Source organism: Schistocerca americana, chromosome 7, assembly GCF_021461395.2.
Source record: "Schistocerca americana isolate TAMUIC-IGC-003095 chromosome 7, iqSchAmer2.1, whole genome shotgun sequence".
Taxonomy (NCBI): domain Eukaryota; kingdom Metazoa; phylum Arthropoda; class Insecta; order Orthoptera; family Acrididae; genus Schistocerca; species Schistocerca americana.
This window is the reverse complement of record NC_060125.1, coordinates 503,289,360-503,313,795: the sequence shown is the minus strand read 5'-3', so window position 1 is coordinate 503,313,795 and position 24,436 is coordinate 503,289,360. Positions and strand designations below refer to the sequence as shown.

The 24,436-nt window shown below is 37.3% G+C and overlaps 1 protein-coding gene across 3 annotated transcripts in view; it reads right to left on the bottom strand.

The window, feature by feature from the left end:
- Positions 1-24,436, bottom strand: part of LOC124622029 (RNA-binding protein 33-like) — a 246,829-nt gene that overhangs the window by 81,330 nt on the left and 141,063 nt on the right. For all 3 annotated transcript variants that reach the window (XM_047147585.1, XM_047147586.1, XM_047147587.1), the window contains exons 9-11: positions 19,857-20,108; positions 17,620-17,731; positions 17,092-17,252 (exon numbers count right to left, since the gene is read on the bottom strand). In XM_047147585.1, the coding sequence (XP_047003541.1) occupies positions 17,092-17,252; positions 17,620-17,731; positions 19,857-20,108 (525 nt within the window). The remainder of the gene's footprint in view (positions 1-17,091; positions 17,253-17,619; positions 17,732-19,856; positions 20,109-24,436) is intronic.

Here is a 24,436-nt window from a genome sequence, read left to right as displayed (position 1 = left end):
TCCTAAACATCTGAGTGTCCCAGCTCAGCAGCTGTTGTGGGAGAACACCTGAAGGAAAATTTGGAAAATATTTCGAGTAGATTTCCCGACCATGTTATAGTTTTGGGTGGAGATTTTAATTTACCAGATATAGACTGGGAGACTCAAACATTTATAATGGGTGGCAGGGACAAAGAATCCAGTGAACTTTTTTAAGTGCATTATCTGCAAACTACCTTGGGCAGTTAAACAGAGAACCGACTTGTGGCGATAACATATTACACCTTCTGGTGACAAACAGACCCGAACTATTTGAAACAGTTAACGCAGAACAGGGAATCAGCGATCATAAAGTGGTTACAGCATTGGTGATTTCAACCATAAATAGAAATATAAAAAAGTAGGAAGATTTTTCTGTTTAGCAAAAGTGACAAAAAGGATGTCTCAACACAAAAGTTTTGTCTCAAGTACAGATAGTGTTGAGGATCAGTGGACAAAGTTCAAAACCATCGTACAATATACATTAGATGAGTATGTGCCAAGCAAGATCATAAAAGATGGAAAAGAGCCACCGTGGTACAACAACTGAGTTAGAAAACTGCTATGGAAGCAGAGGGAGCTTCACAGCAAACATAAACACAGCCAAAGCCTTGCAGACAAACAAAAATTACACGAAGCGAAATGTAGTGTGAGGAGGGCTATGCAAGAGGTGTTCAATGGAAACGAAAGTAAAGTTCTATGTTGGCAGAAAATCCTAAGAAATTTTGGTATTATGTCAAAGTGGTAGGTGGATCAAAACAAAATGTCCCGACACACTGTGACCAAAATGGTACTGAAACAGAGGAAGACTGCACTGTAGTTCCTTCTCTAGATTGTCGCACAGATGACAAAATGGTAGATATCGAAATGAACCATGGACCTTGCCGTTGGTGGGGAGGCTTGCGTGCCTCAACGATACAGATAGCCGTACCGTAGGTGCAACCACAACGGAGGGGATCTGTTGAGAGGCCAGACAAACGTGTGGTTCCTGAAGAGGGGCACCAGCCTTTTCAGTAGTTGCAGGGGCAACAGTCTGGATGTGGCCTTGTAACACTAACCAAAACGACATTGCTGTTGTGGTACTGCGAACGGCTGAAAGCAAGGGGAAACTACAGCCATAATTTTTCCCGAGGGCATGCAGCTTTACTGTATGATTATATGATGATGGCGTCCTCTTCGGTAAAATAGTCCCCATTCGGATCTCCGGGCGGGGACTACTCAAGAGGACGTCGTTATCAGGAGAAAGAAAACAGGCGTTCTACGGATCGGAGTGTGGAATGTCAGATCTCTTAATCGGGTAGGTTAGAAAATTTAAAAAGGGAAATGGATAGGTTAAAGTTAGATATAGTGGGAATTAGTGAAGTTCAGTAGCAAGAGGAACAAGACTTTTGGTCAGGTGAATACAGGGTTATAAATACAAAATCAAATAGGGGTAATGCAGGAGTAGTTTTAATAATGAATAGGAAAATAGGGATGCGGGTAAACTACTACAAACAGCATAGTGAACGCATTATTGTGGCCAAGATAGACACGAAGCCCACGCCTACCACAGTAGTACAAGTTTATTTGCCAACTAGCTCTGCAGATGAAGAAGAAATTGGTGAAATGTATGATGAGATAAAAGAAATTATTCAGGTAGTGACGGGAGACGAAAATTTAATAGTCATCGGTGACTGGAATTTGACGGTAGGAAAAGGAAGAGAAGGAAACGTAGTAGGTGAATATGGATTGGGGCTAAGAAATGAAAGAGGAAGCCGCCTGGTAGAATTTTGCACAGAGCATAACCTAATCATAGCTAACACTTGGTTCAAGAATCATGAAAGAAGGTTGTATACATGGAAGAACCCTGGAAATACTAGAAGGTTTAAGATAGATTATATAATGGTAAGACAGAGATTTAGGAACCAGGTTTTAAATTGTAAGACATTTCCAGGGGCAGATGTGGACTCTGGACCACAATCTATTAGTTATGAACTGTAGATTAAAACTGAAGAAACTGTAAAAAGGTGGGAATTTTAGGAGATGGGACCTGGATAAACTGAAAGAACCAGAGGTTGTACAGACTTTCAAGGAGAGCATAAGGTAACAATTGACAGGAATGGGGGAAAGAAATACAGTAGAAGAAGAATGGCTAGCTTTGGGGAATGAAATAGTGAAGGCAGCAGAGGATCAAGTAGGTAAAAAGACGAGGGCTAGTAGAAATCCTTGGGTAACAGAAGAGATACTGAATTTAATTGATGAAAGGAGAAAATACAAAAATGCAGTAAATGAAGCAGGAGAAAAGGAATACAAACGTCTCAAAAATGAGATCGACAGGAAGTGCAAAACGGCTAAGCAGGGATGGCTAGAGGACAAATATAAGGATGTAGAGGCTTATCTCACTAGGGGTAAAATAGGTACTGCCTACAGGAAAATTAAAGAGACACTAACCAAAACGGCATTGCTGTTGTGGTACTGCGAACAGCTGAAAGCAAGGGGAAACTACAGCCGTAATTTTTCCCGAGGGCATGCAGCTTTACTGTACACTTGAGAAAAGAGAACCACTTGCATGAATATCTAGAGTTCAGATGGAAACCCAGTTCTAAGCAAAGACGGGAAAGCACAGAGGTGGAAGGAGTATATGGAGGGTCTCTACAGGGGCGATGTTCTTGAGGACAATATTATGGAAATGGAAGAGGATGTAGATGAAGATGAAATGAGAGATATGATACTGCGTGAAGAGTTTGACAGAGCACTGAAAGACCTAAGTCGAAACAAGGCCCGGGAGTAGACAACATTCCATTAGAACGACTGACAGCATTGGGAGAGCCAGTCCTAACAAATCTCTACCATCTGGAGAGCAAGATGTATGAGACAGGCAAAATACCCTCAGACTTCAAGAAGAATATAATAATCCCAATCCCAAAGAAAGCAGGTGTTGACAGATGTGAAAATTACCAAACTATCAGTTTAATAAGTCACAGCTGCAAAATACTAACGCGAATTCTTTACAGACGAATGGAAAAACTGGTAGAAGCTGACCTAGGGGAAGATCTGTTTGGATTCCGTAGAAATGTTGGAACACGTGAGGCAATACTGACCCTACGACTCATCTTAGAAGAAAGATTAAGGAAAGGCAAACCTACGTTTCTAAAATTTGTAGACTTAGAGAAAGCTTTTGACAATATTGACTGGAATATTCTCTTTCAAATTCTGAAGGTGGCAGGGGTAAAATACAGGGAGCGAAAGGCTATTTACAATTTGTAGAGAAAGCAGATAGCAGTTATAAGAGTCGAGGGACATGAAAGGGAAGCAACGGTTGGGAAGGGAGTAAGACAGGGTTGTAGCCTCTCCCCAATGCTATTCAATCTGTATATTGAGCAAGCAGTAAAGGAAACAAAAGAAAAGTTTGGAGTAGGTATTAAAATCCATGGAGAAGAAATAAAAACGTTGAGGTTTGCCGATGACATTGTAATTCTGTCAGAGACAACAAAGGACTTGGAAGAGCAGTTGTACGGAATGGACAGTGCCTTGAAAGGAGGGTATAAGATGAACAACAACAAAAGCAAAACCAGAATAATGGATTGTAGATGAATTAAGTCGGGTGATGCTGAGGGAATTAGATTAAGAAATGTGACACTTAAAGTAGTAAAGGAGTTTTGCTATTTGGGGAGCAAAATAACTGATGATGGTCGAAGTAGAGAGGATATTAAATGTAGACTGGCAATGGCAAGGAAAGTGTTTCTGAAGAAGAGAAATTTGTTAACATCGAGTATTGATTTACGTGTCAGGAAGTCGTTTCTGAAAGTATTTGTATGGAGTGTAGCCATGTCTGGAAGTGAAACATGGACAATAAATAGTTTAGACAAGAAGAGAATAGAAACTTTCGAAATATGGTGCTACAGAAGAATGCTGAAGATTAGATGGGTAGATCACATAAGTAATGAGGAGGTATTGAATAGAATTGTGGAGAAGAGGAGTTTGTGGCACAACTTGACTAGAAGAAGGGATCGGTTGGTAGGACAACTTCTGAGGCATCAAGGGATCACCAGTTTAGTACTAGAGGGCAGCGTGGAGGGTGAAAATCGTGGAGGGAGACCAAGAGATGAATACACTAAGCAAATTCAGAAGGATGTAGGCTGCAGTAGGTACTGGGAGATGAAGAAGCTTGCACAGGATAGAGTAGCATGGAGAGCTGCATCAAACCAGTCTCAGGACTGAAGACCACAACAACAACATCGAAATAGATGACAGAGGGATAAAAAAACAATTAAAATCGCTCAAAAGTGGAAAGGCTTCTGGGCCTGATGGGATACCAGTTTGATTTTACACAGAGTACGCAAAGGAACTTGCCCCCCTTCTTGCAGCGGTGTACCGTAGGTCTCTAGAAGAGTGTAACATTCCAAAAGATTGGGAAAAGTTACAGGTCATCCTGTTTTCAAGAAGGTATGTTGAACAGATGTGCAGAACTATAGACCTAAATCTCTATCGTTGATCAGTTGTAGAATTTTGGAACACATATTATGATTGAGTATAATGACTTTTCTGGAGACTAGAAATCTACTCTGTAGGAGTCAGCATGGGTTTCAAAAAAGATGATCGCGTGAAACCCAGCTCACACTATTCGTCCACGAGACTCAGAGGGCCATAGACACGGGTTCCCAGGTAGATGCTATGTTTCTTGACTTCCGCAAGCCGTTTGATACAGTCCCCCACAGTTGTTTAATGAATGAAGTAAGAGCATATGGACTATATGACCAATTGTGTGATTGGATTGAAGAGTTCCTAGATAACAGAATGCAGCATGTCGCTCTCAATGGAGAGAAGTCTTCCGAAGTAAGAGTGATCGGAAGTTCACCGACACTTTTTGTGGATGATGCTATAGTATATCGAGAGGTTGTAACAATGGAAAATTGTACTGAAATGCAGGGGGACCTGCAACGAATTGACGCATGGTGCAGGGATTGGCAACTGAATCTCAATGTAGAGAAGTGTAATGTGTTGTGAATACATAGAAAGAAAGATCCTTTATCATTTAACTACAACATAGCAGGTCAGCAACTGGAAGCAGTTAATTCCATAAATTATATGGGCATAGGCATTAGGAGTGATTTAAAATGGAATGACCATATAAAATTAATTGTCGGTAAAGCAGATGCCAGACTGAGATTCATTGGAAGAATCCTAATGAAACGCAATCCAAAAACAATGGAAGTAGGTTACAGTACGCTTGTTCGCCCACTGCTTGAATACTGCTCACCGGTGTGGGATCCGTACCAGATAGGGTTGATAGAAGAGAGAGAGAAGATCCAACAGAAAGCAGCACGCTTCATTACAGGATCATTTAGTAATCGCAAAAGCATTACGGAGATGATAGATAAACTCTAATGGAAGAATCTGGAGGAGAGATGCTCAGTAGCTCGGTAAGGGCTTTTGTTGAAGTTTCGAGAACATACCTTCACTGAGGTTTTGGTAAGTCCACAGTTTTGTTTAATGTATTTTGTCTACTTCCTTTTGATTGATTGAAGTACTTTAAAATAAAGCCAAACGTGCCTGGTGTAAATAAAACTTTTGTTACAGTCGCGAAAGATGGAATATTTCTCAATATTACGTACGACACCTATGTGGTACTTAAATTAAATGATATATTGTTATACAGTAAATTTTATATGAAATTTTGGTATCTTGTCCACATTTCATTCTCAACGTTGTAGCCACTAAAATCGACCATACGGAAAGTATACCCTATGGACTTTTACCTCTGCAAACTCTTCAAAATTTTGTGCAATGGTTTACTATATTTAATGCTGCATAATAACTGCATTGAACATCGAAACAAAATTAAGTCATTTATGGAGGGAAGGTATCAGTCAAGAAGATATGTAAAAATCTAATTTTTGGGCCAGATAGTTTTTGTGGAATTGAATGATACAGAGTGTCAAAGCAATGGAAACACCATGTGTCTGCACAGGCAAGCAGTGCAGTGACAAAATCACGCATAGCGTGGAATGCAGGGAACACGTCTTTGTAGCAGCGAAAGGGTTAATGCGGCTCTGGTGGCTTTACTTCATGAAATGGCGCTGCTTCTCTTGGCACGTGCGTCGTGTGCAACTGGCAACGCAGCAATCTCCCGCGTCTGGGCGGGCATGCGCGAGCCGCCAAGATAAAAGAATTGAACTATAGTACTGAAAGGTGTTTTAGTACGGTCAGAAACATTTTAATTCGTGAAACATGTGTGTCCCATTCTAATTCCTTGGCTTCATTTTTAAAAAAGGTTTCTTTAAACATTTACTGTTTACAAATGTAGCTAGTCATAGATTCCATTAAACTGCAAATGCTTCACTGTGTATTTAAGTTCACTTTTAACAAAATTACTATTATATGTTCAAATCAAAGAATTTTTTACACTGGTAAAAAGTAGGTATGTTTGGAACTTCTCAGTGCTGTAATTTGTGTGGCAGATTTCTATGTAACATTATCATCTGTCCAGAATGACTTAACACTTTGGAGGCTGGCCACTTAGAAGAATACTGGGTCTAGGAAACTGGCCAATTATTCTGTGGTTTAAAGTTTTATTGGCATGTATGTAGTAGATGTATCTTCGAGAGTGGTCATAGTGCAACAGGGCCAAGCTTCAAGATTTATTTTTCATGTTTACTTCAATTCTTTGACAGATTCTACATTTTAAAATAAAGATGACAGAAAATTAAATTATCCTCTCAAGCAAAAAGTGTGTGGTAAGTTCTTGAGCAATTTCTTCTGCTTGAGTTCACAAAATTGTTTCCTCACTCAAAAAACATAATGTACTTGTAGCAGTTAACAGCAAACTACAAAACCTAATGAGTACACACACAAATTATATCAGTGCAATCATATGGGATCAACTGTTAACAGCAATAACTGTTACGTTTGATAATGTTTCCTTTGAGATAATACTAGAAACTGATAACACAACAAAAGGAAGAACCAGTCAAGGGGCAGGTCATGACGCGTCCTGTTTTTGAGTGACGGCTGGCTTGCGCGTCGAGAACATTGCAACTTGACCAATAATCATGTGCGGTCTTTTTAATACCAAGTTGTGGCCCAAACTATGCTTGAGCTTGGTCTCCGAAGTGTTGAGATCAATGCCATTTGTAGACAAGTTTGTGAATGTTCATGTATCTCTTACTACTACAGTAGGAAGTGCCCCACCAAGATACATCGAACAACGGAAAATCCAGGATGGAATGAAACAATATTACAAAAAGGAAAGTTGCTACTCACCATATAGCAGAGATGCTGAGTCACAGATAGGCACAACAAAAAGACTGTCACAAATAAAGCTTTTGGCCAGTAAGGCCCACGTCAAAAATAGACCACACACACACCAGGAGCCACGAGCCACCCCATTGCCTGAGACTGGAGTCGTGTGTGTGTGTGTGTGTGTGTGTGTGTGTGTATTTTTGATGAAGGCCTTAGGGGCTGAAAGCTTTATTTGTGATGGTCTTTTTGTTGCGCCCATCTGTGACTCAGCATCTCCGCTATATGGTGAGTAGCAACATTCCTTTTCATAATATTGTTACAACCATGATACACGCTACATTTGACAATGCTTAACTAGTATGGGCAGCGTCAGCACTTATCAGAGCTGTACGGTGTTCGAGTAGTAGCCTGGGAACACTGCACAAGGTACTGTGAACACAGCAAATTATGATAATATCTAAACAAACGAATTCTTGGTTTATGGAGGTACCCACACAAGAAGCAGTGCAGAAGCTGCAGTGTAGTTACTACAACATAGGGCTGCTTTCACAAGATATCCTGTCTTTCGTCAGCCAGAACATGCGTCAGTGACTAGACAGAAATATGATGTGTTAGAGAGATGTATAAAAGAGAAGCAGGGCTATATTTTCACAAGTGAGGTTCACGCAGAAAGCAGAAGGGACTCGCGGACTGATCAGGTCATTTCATAGCTTGGTTGGACAGCAGAATATCACTTTGAGAGGGAGGGGAAAGATTTTCACAGTTCACTTTCTTGCTCACATCAACTGCATCCATGGGAAAAAGCCCCTCAGCCTAGTTGGGCTAGAGGACCAAGACCATTTAACTGCATGTGTAGACACAAGATCATGTTACAAGTTACCATGTTCCATTTTTCTTTATGTGCCTTTCATTTCTTCATTGTTTCCACCATACATTTAGTTATTACCTTTGCCCACTTCAATGCTAAAATTGTGTGAAAGTTATCACCTACATATGACATCAGAATACAAATCTTCCACAGAAATATACTACTTCCAAAAACACAGACTTGAAGAGAAACAAATGAGTGAGTATTTTTTAATGAAGTAGGAAGATTTATTTAAATGGTGGGTAAACATTTAACTCCTTTATATGTGCTAAAAAGAAAAAAAGTGTTCATTGTATAAAAAGGAAAAGTCAGAAGGTGGCATGTATGTTGACAGCCAGTATTACTCTGCAATGTAGTCAATACAAGAAGGAAGAATAGGGTATATATGGCCTGCTGATGATGAAATCACTAAGAATGGAACATAAGCTCAGACTGGAGGAAGGATGGAGAAGAATATCACTGACGTTCTTTTCAAAGGAACCACCAGCATTTGCTTAGAGAAATCATAGAAAAACTAAATCTGGATGGCTGTGGATTTGAACCACTTTCTTCCCAAATGCGAGTCCAGGGTGCTAACCACTACGCTACCTTCCAATGCAGCCAACATAAACGAAGAGAGATATAGTACTCTTAACTTTCAGAAATTTATGTTCCTTCTGCAAAGTGGAGAGAAGGAACTGCTTGCATAAAATGGATACATGAGACAAATAAACCAGAACTTAGGCGAAGAGGGGCCTACCCTGTATGAGAAGGAAGGGAGACTATCTAATCTTCTCTTTTGTTTCCTGTAATTACAAAGTTAGGAAGCCTTTTTCATCTGTTAAGTGAACTGCAAAGAAAGTGAGGATCTGTTCAACACAGGATGCCAATAAACATGTATGACAATAGTAGCATTTCCTGCTTTAGAAATTTCACTTATAATACCACACTTTTGTTACTATGTGGTTCAGTTTGCATGCATATGTAGATCTAGAAAATAGCAGGATGATTTCTCTGAGAATTCACATACTCTTCTTAAATGCTGCAAGACAAACACAAATTGGGAGAGTGGTGCATTATTTTTAATTTACAAGATAGTGTATAGGTCTTCAATATGACCGTAGCCTTGCCTTATCCTGACACATGGTTTTACGAGCTCAGAGAGCAGGAACAGAATACGAAATACAGTTATTTGTCAATGTAGTTTAGTGGCACATGATGTCTGCATGTCATAAATTTTTCCTGGTGAGACATTCACAGCTGTTCTATGTAATGTTCATAATGAAAACATTTGTAGAATGAAATCTTTACATTACCAGGTTTTAGGGAACCAGACCAGTCTTCAGGTGCATTTATAAGTTACAGCTTAAAGGTGCTTTTCTCGTGGGCATATGTGGGTACTCAATCTGATAAGCTATGTACGGTAGATGTATTGCTTGTGAGTTAGCTTTGATATGGACACTTTGTCCAGCTATTTGCAGGAACACCTAAAGATGGGGCTGAGTCACTGAAAACTTGTAGGAGACCTGTCAGTTGACTTCAAACAACAAATAACTGTACAACAGTAGCAGATGTTTTCATCATGAACATGTGAAAATGTCTCTTTCCCAATATGCAGATGTTCAGAAGAAGTCACTCAACAGGATGGACAAATCACAAATAAGTGTGACTGATGCATCACCCCTCACTTGGTTGAACCACCCATGACAAGTCTACTTGCATAATTAATTTCTGAGGAATTTATAACATTTTTATTATGTCTTTCCTAGGGAAAAAAAGTTTCTGAAGGATAAAGCTGTAGAACAACTATACACACAGTAAAATAAATCAGTGGGAATACTAAAAACTGCCACTTGGTCAGTACAAAGGACAAAGATTGGAGGTCTCAAGTATTTTCACATATATGATACTCACAATATAACATAACATTATTTGTTAGCCACGAAAATTGAGCAGATGCATTTGGAAGGATACAAACTAGTATTACAATATATCATCCACAATAAATTATCTCGTCAAAGGTATCTGGACACCTATTAGATGACAATAATAAGTGCGTCCACCCTTCATACTTCCAACACCTTGAACTCTGCAATGAACACTTTCAATGTGGTGTCTGAATGTCTGTGGAGGAATGGCAGCACATTCTTCCTAAAGAGCTGAAACCAAAGCAATGTTGGAAACAGGTGTGGAGCAAAGTCAACACTCTAACTCATTCCAAAGGTATTCTATTGGATTTAGGTTGGGACTTTTGGCAAACCAGTCCATCTCAGGAGTGTTATTGTCCCCAAATCATTGCCTCACAGGTGCTGTTTTCTGACAGTGTGCACTGCCTTGCTCATACAAACAATCATCATCTCCTCTATCGTACACAATGCCGTAAAATGTGTTCCTATTCTTCCACATTTAGCATTTTCCTAAGCACAACAAAGGAACAACATTTTAACCATGAAAGAGACCCCAAACCTAATACCACCTCCCCCTTACTTCAATGTTAGCTCGACACTTGATGGCAGGTAGCATTTACCAGGCATTTGCCTAACCCACACCTGTCCATTTGATTGCCACAGTGTGTAGCATGATTCATCACTCCAAATAACCCATTTCCAGTCATCTACTGTCTAGTGGCATCACTCTTTGCAACATCCAAAGCATTTCTCAGTATTGGCTACAGAAATGTGTGGCTTATGAGGAATTGTTCAATCACTGGATCCCATTCTTTTTGTCTCCCTCAGGACAGTCATTGTGCTAGCTGGACAGCTTGTAGCACTTTGAAACTCATGAGTTATTCCTTTCACTGATTTCATGTGATTTTTTTTACAACCACTCTCCATGATGCGCAATGGTTCCTGTCGGTACACGAGGTCTGCCTGGCCTCAGTTTAGCTGTGGTTGTTCCCGCACATTTCCATTTCTAAATCACATCACCAAGAGTCAACTTGGGCAGCTTTAGTGGGTTTGTTACTCAGGTGACAGATTAGTCCACATTCAAAATCACTGAGCTTTCTTTGCCGACACACACTATTGTTACTGCTTCTCTACTGACACCACAATACTCCCTGCCTCTTCCTCATTGATGGCTCTGCTTCTCATGACATCTAGCGGTAAGGCTGTATGGATACATTTGATCAGATAGTGTACAAGGAGAGTGTGGGAATATTTACAAAATGTGGAATAAAGACCCAGACCATAGTAAACTGCACTGAATAGCTTTTTGGGAATTGTGCTTCATAGACAGACTTCAAATCACACAAGACACTTAGTTAATTGCATGTTTCATGGCTCATACTTGCGACCTCTTGCTGTGATGTGGAACAAGTCAGTTTTGCAAATATTCTCAGTGTAAAATATGGTAACATGCTAATGAGGCGATTTTGATACTGATTTCATATTGGATAGCACTTATCAATGGTATCTAGAGTTACTAGTGTCCACCTCTGACTTGTTCCCAACAGCAACATTCACAAGACCAGAAGCAACTGATAATTTATTTACAAATCCAATTGTACTTCATTAAACAAATGTGAGCCCTATAATAACTGGTTTGTATAAGTACAATGGTCAAATATGGATAATAAAACTTCTTCATCAATACACGGTATTGGTTGGAAATGCTTACCAACGTATTATACTTGACCTACAATCTCTTTTATGTCTCGCCCTTCACTCTGTTGTCAGTTGCCTCAGAAACAAGTGGAACCCCTTCTCAATTTGGGGATCTGAGTTACATGCTCCTCCTTCCCCAAACTTACCTCTTTCTTCCTTGAATAAGGAACAAATAGCTCCAAAAGCTAGTACAATTTTTGTACTTTTATACATAGCTATCAGTACTACTGGAATTTTGCCTTCTCAATGTAAGTAATAGTCATCCATTTTGTCTTCTTGGTCATTTTGTATTCTTGTGATTCAATAGTTTCTGCAAGTAGATTTTCCTTTTGACACAATGTATAACATGACTTATTCCACATCCCTGAAGGTTCTTCTTCATGACTGCGCAATGGTTATGACTGGGGTTATTGAAGAGATGATGAGATACGATTTCCTGTTCTTACTAACCCACGTTTCTTTCTCAAAACTTTATTGAAGGGTAGGGATATGTGGTGCGTGATATGGGATTTGAAGAATATCATTTTGGTGCAAACTGGGAAGGTCATCAGAGAAAGACTGGGGTAAGTAAGAAAGGGAAATTAGGGTTTAATGTCCTGTTGATTATGAGGGAATTACAGATGGAGACTGGGAAGACTAATTACAATATATACACACAAGTCAAGGCATATTAATAGGACAAACAGCGTGAGATGTGAAATACTGATTTGAACACGTTTTTTAGCAAACGGTTTTTAAAGCTCTTAATCCTACAAACAATTATGGTACCATTTTAGCACAATTTTCACCAAAGTGGAAAGAATACAATGAAGTTTGTAAATTAATTTAAACCTTCGGGAGAGACAATACTAACAACACCATCATAAGAGGGCAGTCTGAAAAGTTCTGACCTAACAAAGAAATTACAAGTTTTTTCTTCAAATTAATTTCTATTTTTCAATATAATCTCATCATAAGTCTATACTTGTGAGTGTGAGTGTGTGTGTGTGTGTGTGTGTGTGTGTGTGTGTGTGTGTGTGTATTTTCTATCTCCAACAAAGGCCTTGTTGGCCAAAAGCTCATTTTCTGACAGTCTTTTTTGTTGTGCCTATCTGCAACTCAGTCTCTCTGCTATACAGTGAATAGCAACTATGTTTTTCATAATACTGTTAAATTCCATACTGGATTTTCCATTGCCACATAATAGTTAGTGTCTTTCTCTGCAAAACAGTTGTTTGCAATGGAGATGGCCTCTTCAGTCAACAAAAATTTCTTTCCTCTGAGCTCAAATTTTAGCCGAGGGAACAAAAAATGTTGCCTGGGACTAGATCTGGTAAGTAAGGAGGGTGATCAAGCTGTTGAACCCACAATTCATGGAATTTTCACCATGCCAACTGCTGAAATGTCAGACAGCACAGAGTCGGCAATCTTGGCACCTAGCATGTGGTCAGCTTACTCATCCCTAAATTTTCAGTCAACACATGATAAACGTGTTCTTTAAACAATGGAAAGTCATGGTTGGAATATCAAAAATATTGAAAAGGGCAGATTGCTACTCACTGTAAAGATGACACACTGAGTTCCAGACAGGCACAATGAAAAGACTGTTACACATTTAGCCAGCTTTCAGTCAAAGCCTTTTTCAGAAAAGGAAACACACACATTCACACAAGCAACCACACCTCATGGATACATGATTGCTATTTTCGGCCGCTCAAACCAGTAGTCTGGCTCGAGTGGCTAGAGATAGCGGTCATGTGTGTTTGAGGAGTGCTTGCTTCTGTGAATGTGTATGTTTTCTTTTGTGAAGAAGGCCTTGGACAAAAGCAAAATGTGTAAAACTTTTTTTTGTTGTGCCTCTCCTCTCTCTCAGTTTAACTCAACAGTTCTCTACAACCATCTGGCAAACTTGAGCAATGTTCTCATGAGTGATTGCAGTTTTTGGCGAATGCGAATGTTCATTGTCACCCAAGCTAGTATGAACACATTTACATTCAGCTGCCCAAAATTTCACTATAGTAAATAACGGTGCAGAGTCCCTGCAAAGTGTCAAACTTGTGTTTAGTTTACATAGTTGTGGTGACTTTCAAAAACAAAATTCCAATTACAACTTGATATTTGGTTTTGTCCATTTTCATGAAAGCACGAACACCAACTCACTAAAACAACTGTCAAACAACAAATGCATATCGAAAATGTCTGAAATTTTGGTGAGTATGTTACTAGATATACACATATAAATTCCCCAACTTTTGTTGACAAGTAGTGATATTTTCTTGTTGCGGTTGGAAACTTTTCAGACTATCTTTCCACAAATGGAAACTAGCTCACAGGATAGCAGTTTTAGACAATACATAAATAATTCCTGATAACCAGAGAAATGTATGTGGTTGCACCAAAGAACTTTCCACTTTTTGTCTTAATAAAGCACAAATTGATAAAGGTTCCTGTTGGATGCTTCTTACATCTGACAAGGGAACATTTCAAAGTGTCAAAAAATGGTATTCTGATACTTGACAGGTGTGTAGAGGGGGCTAAATAATGTAATACTGTATATATTTTATTTTTGATTTTTCTTGGGTGCCCAGTTTCACTTTCAAGGGCTGAAACACACCTCAAAAGCTAATTTAGCATTTTAGGTTTAGAGAGAATATTTTTAAAATGATGATATATAAAAAATCTTTTTCTTATAAAAGGTGATATGTAGCCAGTGTTCTTGAAAACTGTATGATCAACTTTTGTAACAACATGAAATTTTGCTAAACACTTCACTCCACTACCATTAATAATTAATATTGAAAAATGAAAACTTTTGTCAAAACATAAATGAAAGAAGTTTTAACTCACAAACATCCTTGAGTACCAAAACTGATTTCTGAAATACCATTTCTGGAAAATAAGCTGCACAATGTGCTGGCAGTATGTTTTCAATATAACTAATTAAAATATGTGAAAATCCCTTACTATTATAATTATTTATTTTACCTATATTTGTTTTATGTTTAAATTGTTATTTTATGTTTAACATAAATGTTTTTCTTTTTTCAGTTAACTGTTTTGTGATCAAAAAGCATAAGTAACTCATTTTTTATTATGATAGAAAATAATTACAATAATGATAATCTGTAAGGAAATGTAGCAAACAAAACTTTTTTCACACCATGCACATAAAATAAATGAAATTTCTTCACGTAATGTACACAATGGAGAAGACAACAGAAAACAAAATTCAGCAGGATTTCAAACTGTCACAGGTGATCCTCTAAATACCCTGATTTGTATTAATCAAACAATGGAAAATCCAGGATGGAATGTAACAATACGAGAGAAGGAAAGTTGCTATTCACCATATAGCCGAGATGCTGAGCCGCGATAGGCACAATAAAAAGATTCACACAATCATAGCTTTTGGCCATTAAGGCCTTTGTCAGCAGTAGACACACACACACACACACACACACACACACACACACACACACACACACACTCGCGCGCGCGCTAGTGCAACTTGCACACACATCTGCAGTCTCAGAGAGCTGAAACTACACTGCGAGCAGCAGCACCAGCGCATGATAGGAGTGGCGATTGGGTGGGGGGAAGGAGGAGGCTGGGGCGGGGAGGGGAAGGGATAAAATTTGTATTAGGTATACTGCAGTCCACTGGTAAGCCTTTACGAAGAGAATACATTATGAACTAGTGACTGCAGCTTGATTGACATCATTATCATTCAACAAAACTAGATCTGAGAATCTTCTCACAATGTTCTTCCAGCACCGAAAGCTGTATACATTCTGTGACTGTATGTGTGCCACTGAGCCCTTTGGGATCACCAGATGTTTGTCATCCTCTGGTATAATGCTAAAAATGTCCCCCCACCCAAACACACACATACAGACAGACCACCCACCTTTCCATAGCTTTAAAAGAAACTAATAGTGAGTTTGGCCTGAGAATCTTTCCCAAGCACCAAATGTCCCAGTGACAGCATCAAAATCTGATATACAAACATCTGACTAGGTCAAAAGATATTTGAAAGATGTCTTCTTTCCCAGCGAGGGAGAAATATCTGTATTATTATTATTATTATTATTATTATTATTAGATTGTTGCAGAGATCAATGTGAAAGGACTATTGAGAGCACCATACCTGCAGACAACAAACTTTTTCAACTGGTGATCCCAAGTGGCACGATGGCAAAGGTACAGCCGTGGAGGACAGCTTTCGATGTTGGAAGAACTTTGTGAGACTACCTTCAAATCTAGTTTTGTTGAATTATTAAAGCTGCAGTCATTTGTACATAATCAATTCTCTTCAGCAAGATCTATCAATGGACTGAAATATGTCTGATACATATCATGATATTTAGACGATCACCTGTGACAAGTTGAAATTCTATTGAATTTTGTTTTATGCTGTTTTTTCCATCAGGTACATTATTAAAAAAAAATTTCATTTTTTGTGCATGATGTAAAAAAATTATGTTTTAAGCATTTCCTGACAGATTATCATTATTGTAATTATTTTCTACATAATAATGAGTTACTTATTATTTTCAACTAAAAAATACACTTACATGAAACAGTAACCTAATAAAAAAAAAACACAAACACATAATGAATTTGAAACATAAAAGAACAATTTAAAACATAAAACAAATATAAGTAAAATAAATAATTAGAATAGCAATGAAAGTTTAGATATTTCAATTGGGTATGTTGAAAATGCTCTCTCAGTGCATCGTGTACAGCTTATTTTCCAGAAATGGTGTTCCAGAAACTAGCTTCGTTACACAGGGATGTATGTGACTTGAAAGCTTCTTTAATTTATGTTTTCAAAATTAATTAATGGCAGTGGGGTATTTTGCAAAATTTCAAATTATTACAAAAGTTAATTATACAGTTCTCAAGAACTTTAACTACATCTCAACTTTTATATGAAAAACATTTTTTATATATCATTGTTTGAAAAATATTCCCTCTAAACATAAAATGCCAAATTACCCTTTGAGAGTGAAATTGGGCATGTATTGCAATGTTTTGCCCACTCTACACACTCTCAAAGTTTCTTCAAGCTCATTTATTGACACTTGAGGGGAAAAATGAGAATACACAGAAAGAATCATAATTAAATTTTAAATTACTATGGTAAAAAACAAGCAGACAGAAAAGTCTCAACTGAGGACATGAAAACCTAAAGACCCTGCAGCCACACTTTAACTGCACTCAAATAACTATACAAAGACACATGTAGTACACAAATTTAGAAAGTAACACATACAACAAATAACAATTTTGAAGACAGTATAATAACTGGAATAAGCTGAAAAAATGAGAGTAAATGCTACATTATGGCATCAGTGACTATAACACAGAAAACATGGATCCACAACTAATACTCAATTATATAACTGATTATAATACCTTCTTTCTTCTGGGGGTAGAGTCCAGACGCTTCACAGGAACAACTTTCACAGGTGGCTGCTGTTGAGGTGTTGAAGTTTCTGGTTGTTGGGAATGTTGACTAGAACTGACAACATTTTGTTGCTTTGGAGAAGCAATCCGTTTAGGACCATTAGGTGGACCTGTTGCAGAAACACAGTTACATTTCATATTTTATGCCTGTTCACATCTGCAACCAGAAAATTTATATTTGCTCTTGCAAGAAAAACTTAGTTTCTGGACTTTTAGAAATTACAATTTTGCTTGCAATTAACAAATTAACAGTGTAATTATTATTTTTAATAATATCAAAACCATTAGGAATGATACAGCCAGTAATTGAGAATGCTTCAATACTAAAACTGTATCTGTCCCAAAACTTCATTTCAGCAAATTTGCCTTCACAGTAGTGCATCCAAGCTAGAGGTTATGTGCAAAATTAAATGAGAACAATCAGTTAATTAATATGGTATGACCCATTTTGCAAGGATCATGAAATTTTTCACTAACCTTGATAATGTACCCTTCGCTTCATATTCATATTCTGAAATCTAGACACTGGCTGCCTAAATCGTCCACCAGGACCCATGGTTTGACCAGGAGGTGGAACACGAAATGCACCCTATAAAAACAAATAGTATAAATTTTCTACAATCAGAAAATGGATACTAACTTACAGACTTGCCTCTAAAAATAATAAACTGGAATATGTAACAATAACTACTACTTATTACTCATATCAAAGAGTAGGTTCCTCACCTGTTCCAAACTGTGAAGCTATTACCACTGATGTGTAGCGCACATCCAACTTTTTGCTTTAATGGGACCAACGAGTCACTGTGATATGGACTATAAAAGATACTGAAATTGCTGTGGAGAGGCACTCCTTAGTGCCTGGTCAAAAGCTACCTACAGACCACAAAGATTGGTCAAAGCATAGTACAAAGTGTACATGTCTGCCTCTACTGTATTAACAGTTTTACTGTGGAATGTTCATCAAACCTTTCTCCAATGATTCATATGTGATAGGTTAGTGCGGGTAGGCAGCAAAAGGTCTGATGAAAGCAAGTTATGTTGCTATGGCAAACTGCCCCATTTTCAGAAATAACAGCAATCTTTTCACAGTGGAGTTTAATCTAATTAAACTGCTCATCAGTATAATCAGTTTATACAGAACAAAACATTACAATATTACAAATATCATCTGACAGAAAATATAAACTCAACTCTTGGAATCTCATTCCATCCTAGAAAATAATTCAATCAATTTAAAGTTTTCATGACTTTTATTAAGACATTAACATTTAGGTTTAATTTTTAAATATTTGGATCTCTTTAAATGATGTGAAGCATTATGAGTAAAAGATTTTGGTTCATAAAATGTGGCAGATTTTCAAAATCTTTTACCCCTGATTCCCTTTCTGTAGTTTGTGGGTCTCCTGATGCTGGGGCTTTTCCCTTTCATGTATCTTCATTTTTCTCCTTGTAAAATAACTATTTATGAGTTCTAAACACCAATTTCAATTTTTATGAGATCTAACTCAGCTTCAGATATTATTCTCCACATGGCTGATAAGAATATACGCATCTTCTGCCTTGAATAGTGTTAGAACTAGTTTTTACTTTCTACTTTGCGTTACACTACTTCAATTTATGGTATAAGATTCTTTCCTTCTCGTACCATCCAGTAACCCTCCCCTGACCTGCAGTTTTGGGTGACTTTTCCATAACTCTTCCATTTCTTAAACCTCATCAGACCTCTTCCTTTCCCTTCAACCCTTCTGCCAGATGGAGCCACTGATTTGCATTTTCCACATCTTTTTTGTACATTTTATCCTCTCAACATTTGAGGAGAAATTTTTTTTCATCCTGTGACTATGTTTTTAAACAGTGATTATTTTCGTTGATATATCACTTACTTAAAGATACTTACATTACTGTTACCTACAAAACAGGCTGTTAAAATCCTTTTTTAATTCAAGAAGTACATAGTTAATACAATGTCTCAAGACAAATATACTAAAAGGTTAATGCTTCAGTACACAATCATAAATAGTAGTTAAGACACAAAATCTACTCACACCAAGTGGCAGTAGGAGAAATCACATAAAAGACGTGGAAATGGACAAGTTTTCGAGCCAGTGGGTCTTTCTTCTGGTGGAATGGTTGAAGGGAAAGGGAGAGGGATGAAGGGAAAGGACTGGTGGGGAAGAGTTATGGAAGTCATACAGAACCTCAGGTCAGGGGAGACATGCTGGATGGTAAAAGAAGGAAAGACTAATCTTTTAAGTGCTTTTTCCAGCTGCCACTTGGTAAGAAATTTTTTTATCTATCCATGTTATATTTTCAAACATTGATTGTTTTCACTGATATAACAGATAAGATGTATTCCTGCATATCTGAACTCATTCTATCATACCTCATGTCAGCTTCATCCATGTCAAATGGTCTCTTTCAGATCAATGTGCAGCATAGTTGTCTTACCTTCATTGAGAAACCTGTACAAGTAAAAATGCTAACTCTACATTGCCACACACTGATTTGAAGATGACCATTTGTCCCAGCTGAAACTGACTATATTAAAATATAGAAGTGATGGTGTAAGGAAATAAACCTGTTTTACAAATGAAAACAAACAAGTTACTGCATTTCAAAGAAATGTGAAACAAGGTGTGTGTGTGTGTGTGTGTGTGTGTGTACAACATTTTAGAACAAGTATATCTACAGAAAACTTCAAATGTAGTTACCTGGATGTGCATATCAGGTGGTGGCATAAAATTGCCAGGAGGTGGAAACCGAGGTCCCTGTTCTTGGAAAGGAGGAAACTGCTGCTGTGGAGGTGGAAACATTAAAGTATCCCGTGGTGGGGGCAAGAAAAAATTGTCAGGGGGGGCCTGTGGGGGTGGTATTTGGTGATGAGCTGGTGGCTGCTGCATCATGCTGTGATTCAACCATGGTTCAGGCCCACTTGGTACAGGGGCATGAGTTGGAGGCTGCTCCTGCAACCAGTACAGCAAGAGATCCTGCACGTTTTTACTGCTGTTTGCGCTTCCATTTATTCTCATGACAAAAACAATGCAAACGGTTACTAAGACATATTCTTGGAAAACGAACTGATATGCACTGATCTGCATATTAGTTAACATTATGTGTGCAAACCAATATTTCTGATTTTGTGAGTGATTCTATAAACCAAGGTTTCCCAAACTGTGTTCTGCAGAATTCACTTTTTTTAAATTTTATTGTGATTTCTGTGTTATTAGTTATGATATAAATGGAAGTAATCACGGAACAAACCAATTTTTTCTCACAATCAAAAATTCTGTTTATCTTCAAAATAAACAAGGTGTTCCATCAAAATATCAGGATTATCAAAATGTTCTTTCAGAGGAAAAGTTTGGGAACCCCTGCTATAAACCAAGCACCACAAAGAGTGAAACAAAACAGCATAAGTAATTATTTGATTTACTCCTCGGAGATATTTTTACCATATTCTTTGAACATGCAATCAGTACATATAAACTCCTGCTTTCCTAAGAAATGCACTATTTTTGTCTTAAGAAATTGCTGAAAAAAAATAAAAGGGGAAGAGATTCCTCTTGGGAGGCGTGATGATGACATAATTTATAAATATATCCTTTTGGAAAGTTTGCAGACATACTTTCCCACTGCCTTTGGTACAGCCATTTCTATACCGATTGACTGATGAGAACTTACAATAACATAGGTCACAGAAGGCAATGGAAAGAAAGAAACAGTTTATAAACACAAACATGAAAAACAAAGCAATAACACCTGCTTTGGCTTAGCAATTATGGCTCCACAAAGTCAAATCAATTTCACACAGTAGAAACGTTTACTGGACCCATTTATCATATGAAACTTTTAATTGTAATACTAATTTGTGTGTACAATTACAAATATAATTCTATTTGTTCTGAGAATATTCATCATTTAAATATTTCTAAGTTTTAATTTATTATTCCATTATTGACCTAAGATTACCTTGCGTATGAGGTTGTTTCTAATAACAAAAATTGAATGTGAAACAGAGAAATTAGTTACAAAACAAACCTGCACAATAAATCCAACAAGCCAAATTATGGACTTCAAAAATTGAGAGCTGGCTCTTAGAAAGATTCTTTTAAATATTACATTTGAGCTCAAAGTTTATCAATAAACTGCATGTAGCATTGTATTTGAAACATCAACTGTCACCTAATTTAAAAATACACCTATTACTTTACATGCACAAAATAAATATGAAAATTAAATACAGCCTAAATCATAACAGGGCAGTGGCAGTGACACTGCTGTGTGATGGTAAACATTGTAGCATATATATACATATTTATTGGTATAATTGGTAGAAAAGTGCTGTGGCAGTGGGAAAATAGTCCAAACAATAAATGAAATGACTTAAGTTTGAAATGAATATTAGACATTTTCTTTACTGAAATATAAATTTTAGTTTCTGATACCAAATAATATTTTATTGTAAAATCTGGAATTTATGTTTTCTACATGTCAAGTGAAACTGAAGAGCACAAAAAAGAGCTTATGAAACATTCACTATTCTTTCTTTGAATGCCCTACACACATACAAAATAAGTAGGAAGTAGTAATAGCATAATGTTTACAAACTATATTAGCACAATATATGACAAATATAGCCTTATAGGGTTCTGTTGCAATAAGATAACTTTTAGCACATCATTGTCACAATTCCACCTCTTTTCTGCAAAACAAACTGTGTCAGAAATGAAATTGTGGAATGTTGATCATTTGTAATTGTGCAGTGTTGTTTATTATGATAATCCAAACTTAGGTGTGGTGAGACTTCTCCATTACTATGAAGAATAAAAATTAAATCTGGTGTGCAAGTACACTATTGCCATACTGCCTATTCCTGTCAAAAAGATAGGGAAGTTAAAAGTATAACAGACATACCAGCAGCAATGAGACATAATTTTAATTTGGTCTGCAAAACTGCTTCCTCAAACAAATCAATAATATACTTGCTTAACATTTAACAGTCCAAAGTTATTTAGTAAGAACTTCAACATCAGAAGTTGGAGGAGAATGGGAATGGAGGTGAAATGAAAGATAAAATATTATTATTCAGATTACACAAAATTTACTAATACGGAAGTCTACTGTCTCACTCTACCACACAGTGTTAAGAGATAGTGATTTTATTTAAGACGTTCACATGTTATCAAGCAAGGCTAGATGTTGTTGATGGAATTGGGACAAGCCATAACCTGCTTACCTCTTACTGAGAGGTAGTAAGAATTTAGGCATGCAATGACCTTGACATACAGAGTGCACACATGCACATGAGCGCGCGCGCAAGCGCGCACACACACACACACACACACACACACACACACACACACTCTCACACACACAAATAGGACATGGTAATGTGGGTCCTTTGAGTTATGATTACAGAGGCATCGTTACATTGTAACCCAACATTTTTAAGCAGCAGCACTGATAATAGGCCAAGACAAGGCAATAACAGAACAGGAAGTGTAATTGTATGAGCTAACTGGACTATTACAGGCTAGTGACACCCCACATATCTTCACTCATATCATGCATGTAGATAAGGTGACCATTTACAAGTACCACAGTGGTTTGGCTAAAACAGACACATCAGATTAAAAGCATCTACTGATGCAGTCTACTTCCCATTCCAACAACAACAATCACTGTTCTTTCACATTGTTCTCATATCTACCAATGCTCTTCAGAATCCAATTGAAAATTTCCTAATTACTTGGCAACCAATTACATTTTGTGTAACTTTATTTATACCAAGATGTCTTTCAGGCTTCCACCCTTGCTAATGTCTTAGTCTGATCTGAAATGTCCTTCCGCTTCCCTTATCACAGGTAAATAGGAAGATTTCCATACAATCCTTAATATTGAGAAAATGAAGAACATCAAATACATATGGTTCTCTTCCTAATAACATAAATGACAAAGCTACTGGCAGAGATAAAATTATTTAGCACAGTCTTTACCATAGCTACAACATATTTCGATATTTACATACAAGTAACCATGCAGAAAATTTCAGTGCAAGTTCATGCTAAAGCAAGCAGATCCATCACAGCCAGTTAGAAGATATCCATAAACATGAAACTAGAATGCTCTGATTTTTTTTAACTACAGAAATGTTTTATTGCCTATACATTCATGTGGAAACTAGACAAACAGCAGAACAATGTTATATGTTGTAAACATAAATTCCAGATTTCACCCCAATTTTAGGGATGATATGCTGCCTCATCAAAGGGCCAGTGACGGGGTAATGTATATAATATTTAAAACTGCTGTCCTAGTGTGTAGTTCTTACACTGACAAAGTTTTTGAAAAACAAGCAGCGCACCATTAAATCACAAGCATTGTTTTATAAAGTACAGACTTGGTAATTTCACTTGAACTGTTTTGCACATAAAAACTTATTTGAAATAAATTTACTAGTATTCACAATATTTCCCTATTGTTTACGAATCACAAACCATAAAATTTAGAGCTTAGCGCATAACATTTAAACAGCATAGGAGGACATCCACCAAGCTGCACAGTACAGTCTTAAGAAATTTTTAGTGGGAGCAAATGCTGAAGAACCTTCATTTATAGCAAACTGTGAAACAAATTGAATAATCAGCTGCTATCTGCTGAAAATATAACAGTATTTTCCCTTGTACCACGTAGCCATAAAAAGCTATTAATTTTTATTTGTTGTTCTGGTTTTGCAACACACTGCATATTACTTTAAACCCTACACCACCATGGAGATAAATAAAGGGCTTCCAGCATTATACTCTCACTTACAGATAGCTGAAATCAGTCAAACAACATGAGTTACTGAAATAGTTTGCTCCTCTAAACATTCAATCTTTCTTTCCCCAGAGTCAATAATGACTCCAAAAACTCAAAGTAGTGCTCACTAAGAAGTAATGAATTTGTGATTTAATTGAAGGACAGACAGCAAGAAAAACAAGCAGTTCTTAAGTGCTACTGAATTTTGCCCTTTGGTCCTGTATAAAGTGTATAAAAACAAACTGGTTTGTATATGTACAAAATCAGTGATTTCTGTTTTAAAAATATGGGTCAGTGCCCACAAAATATGAGATATAATCAAATATATCTCTATTGTTAACAAGAAAGTGATACTTTTTCATTTACACTCAAAGGTGTGTCTGCTAATACACTTACTGAAAACAAAAGTCAATGACTGTGAAATAATTTTCAAGTTTTAAGGTTGCCTAAGGCTCAACAGAATAACAAAATTTCCAGAGGCGGTCAATAT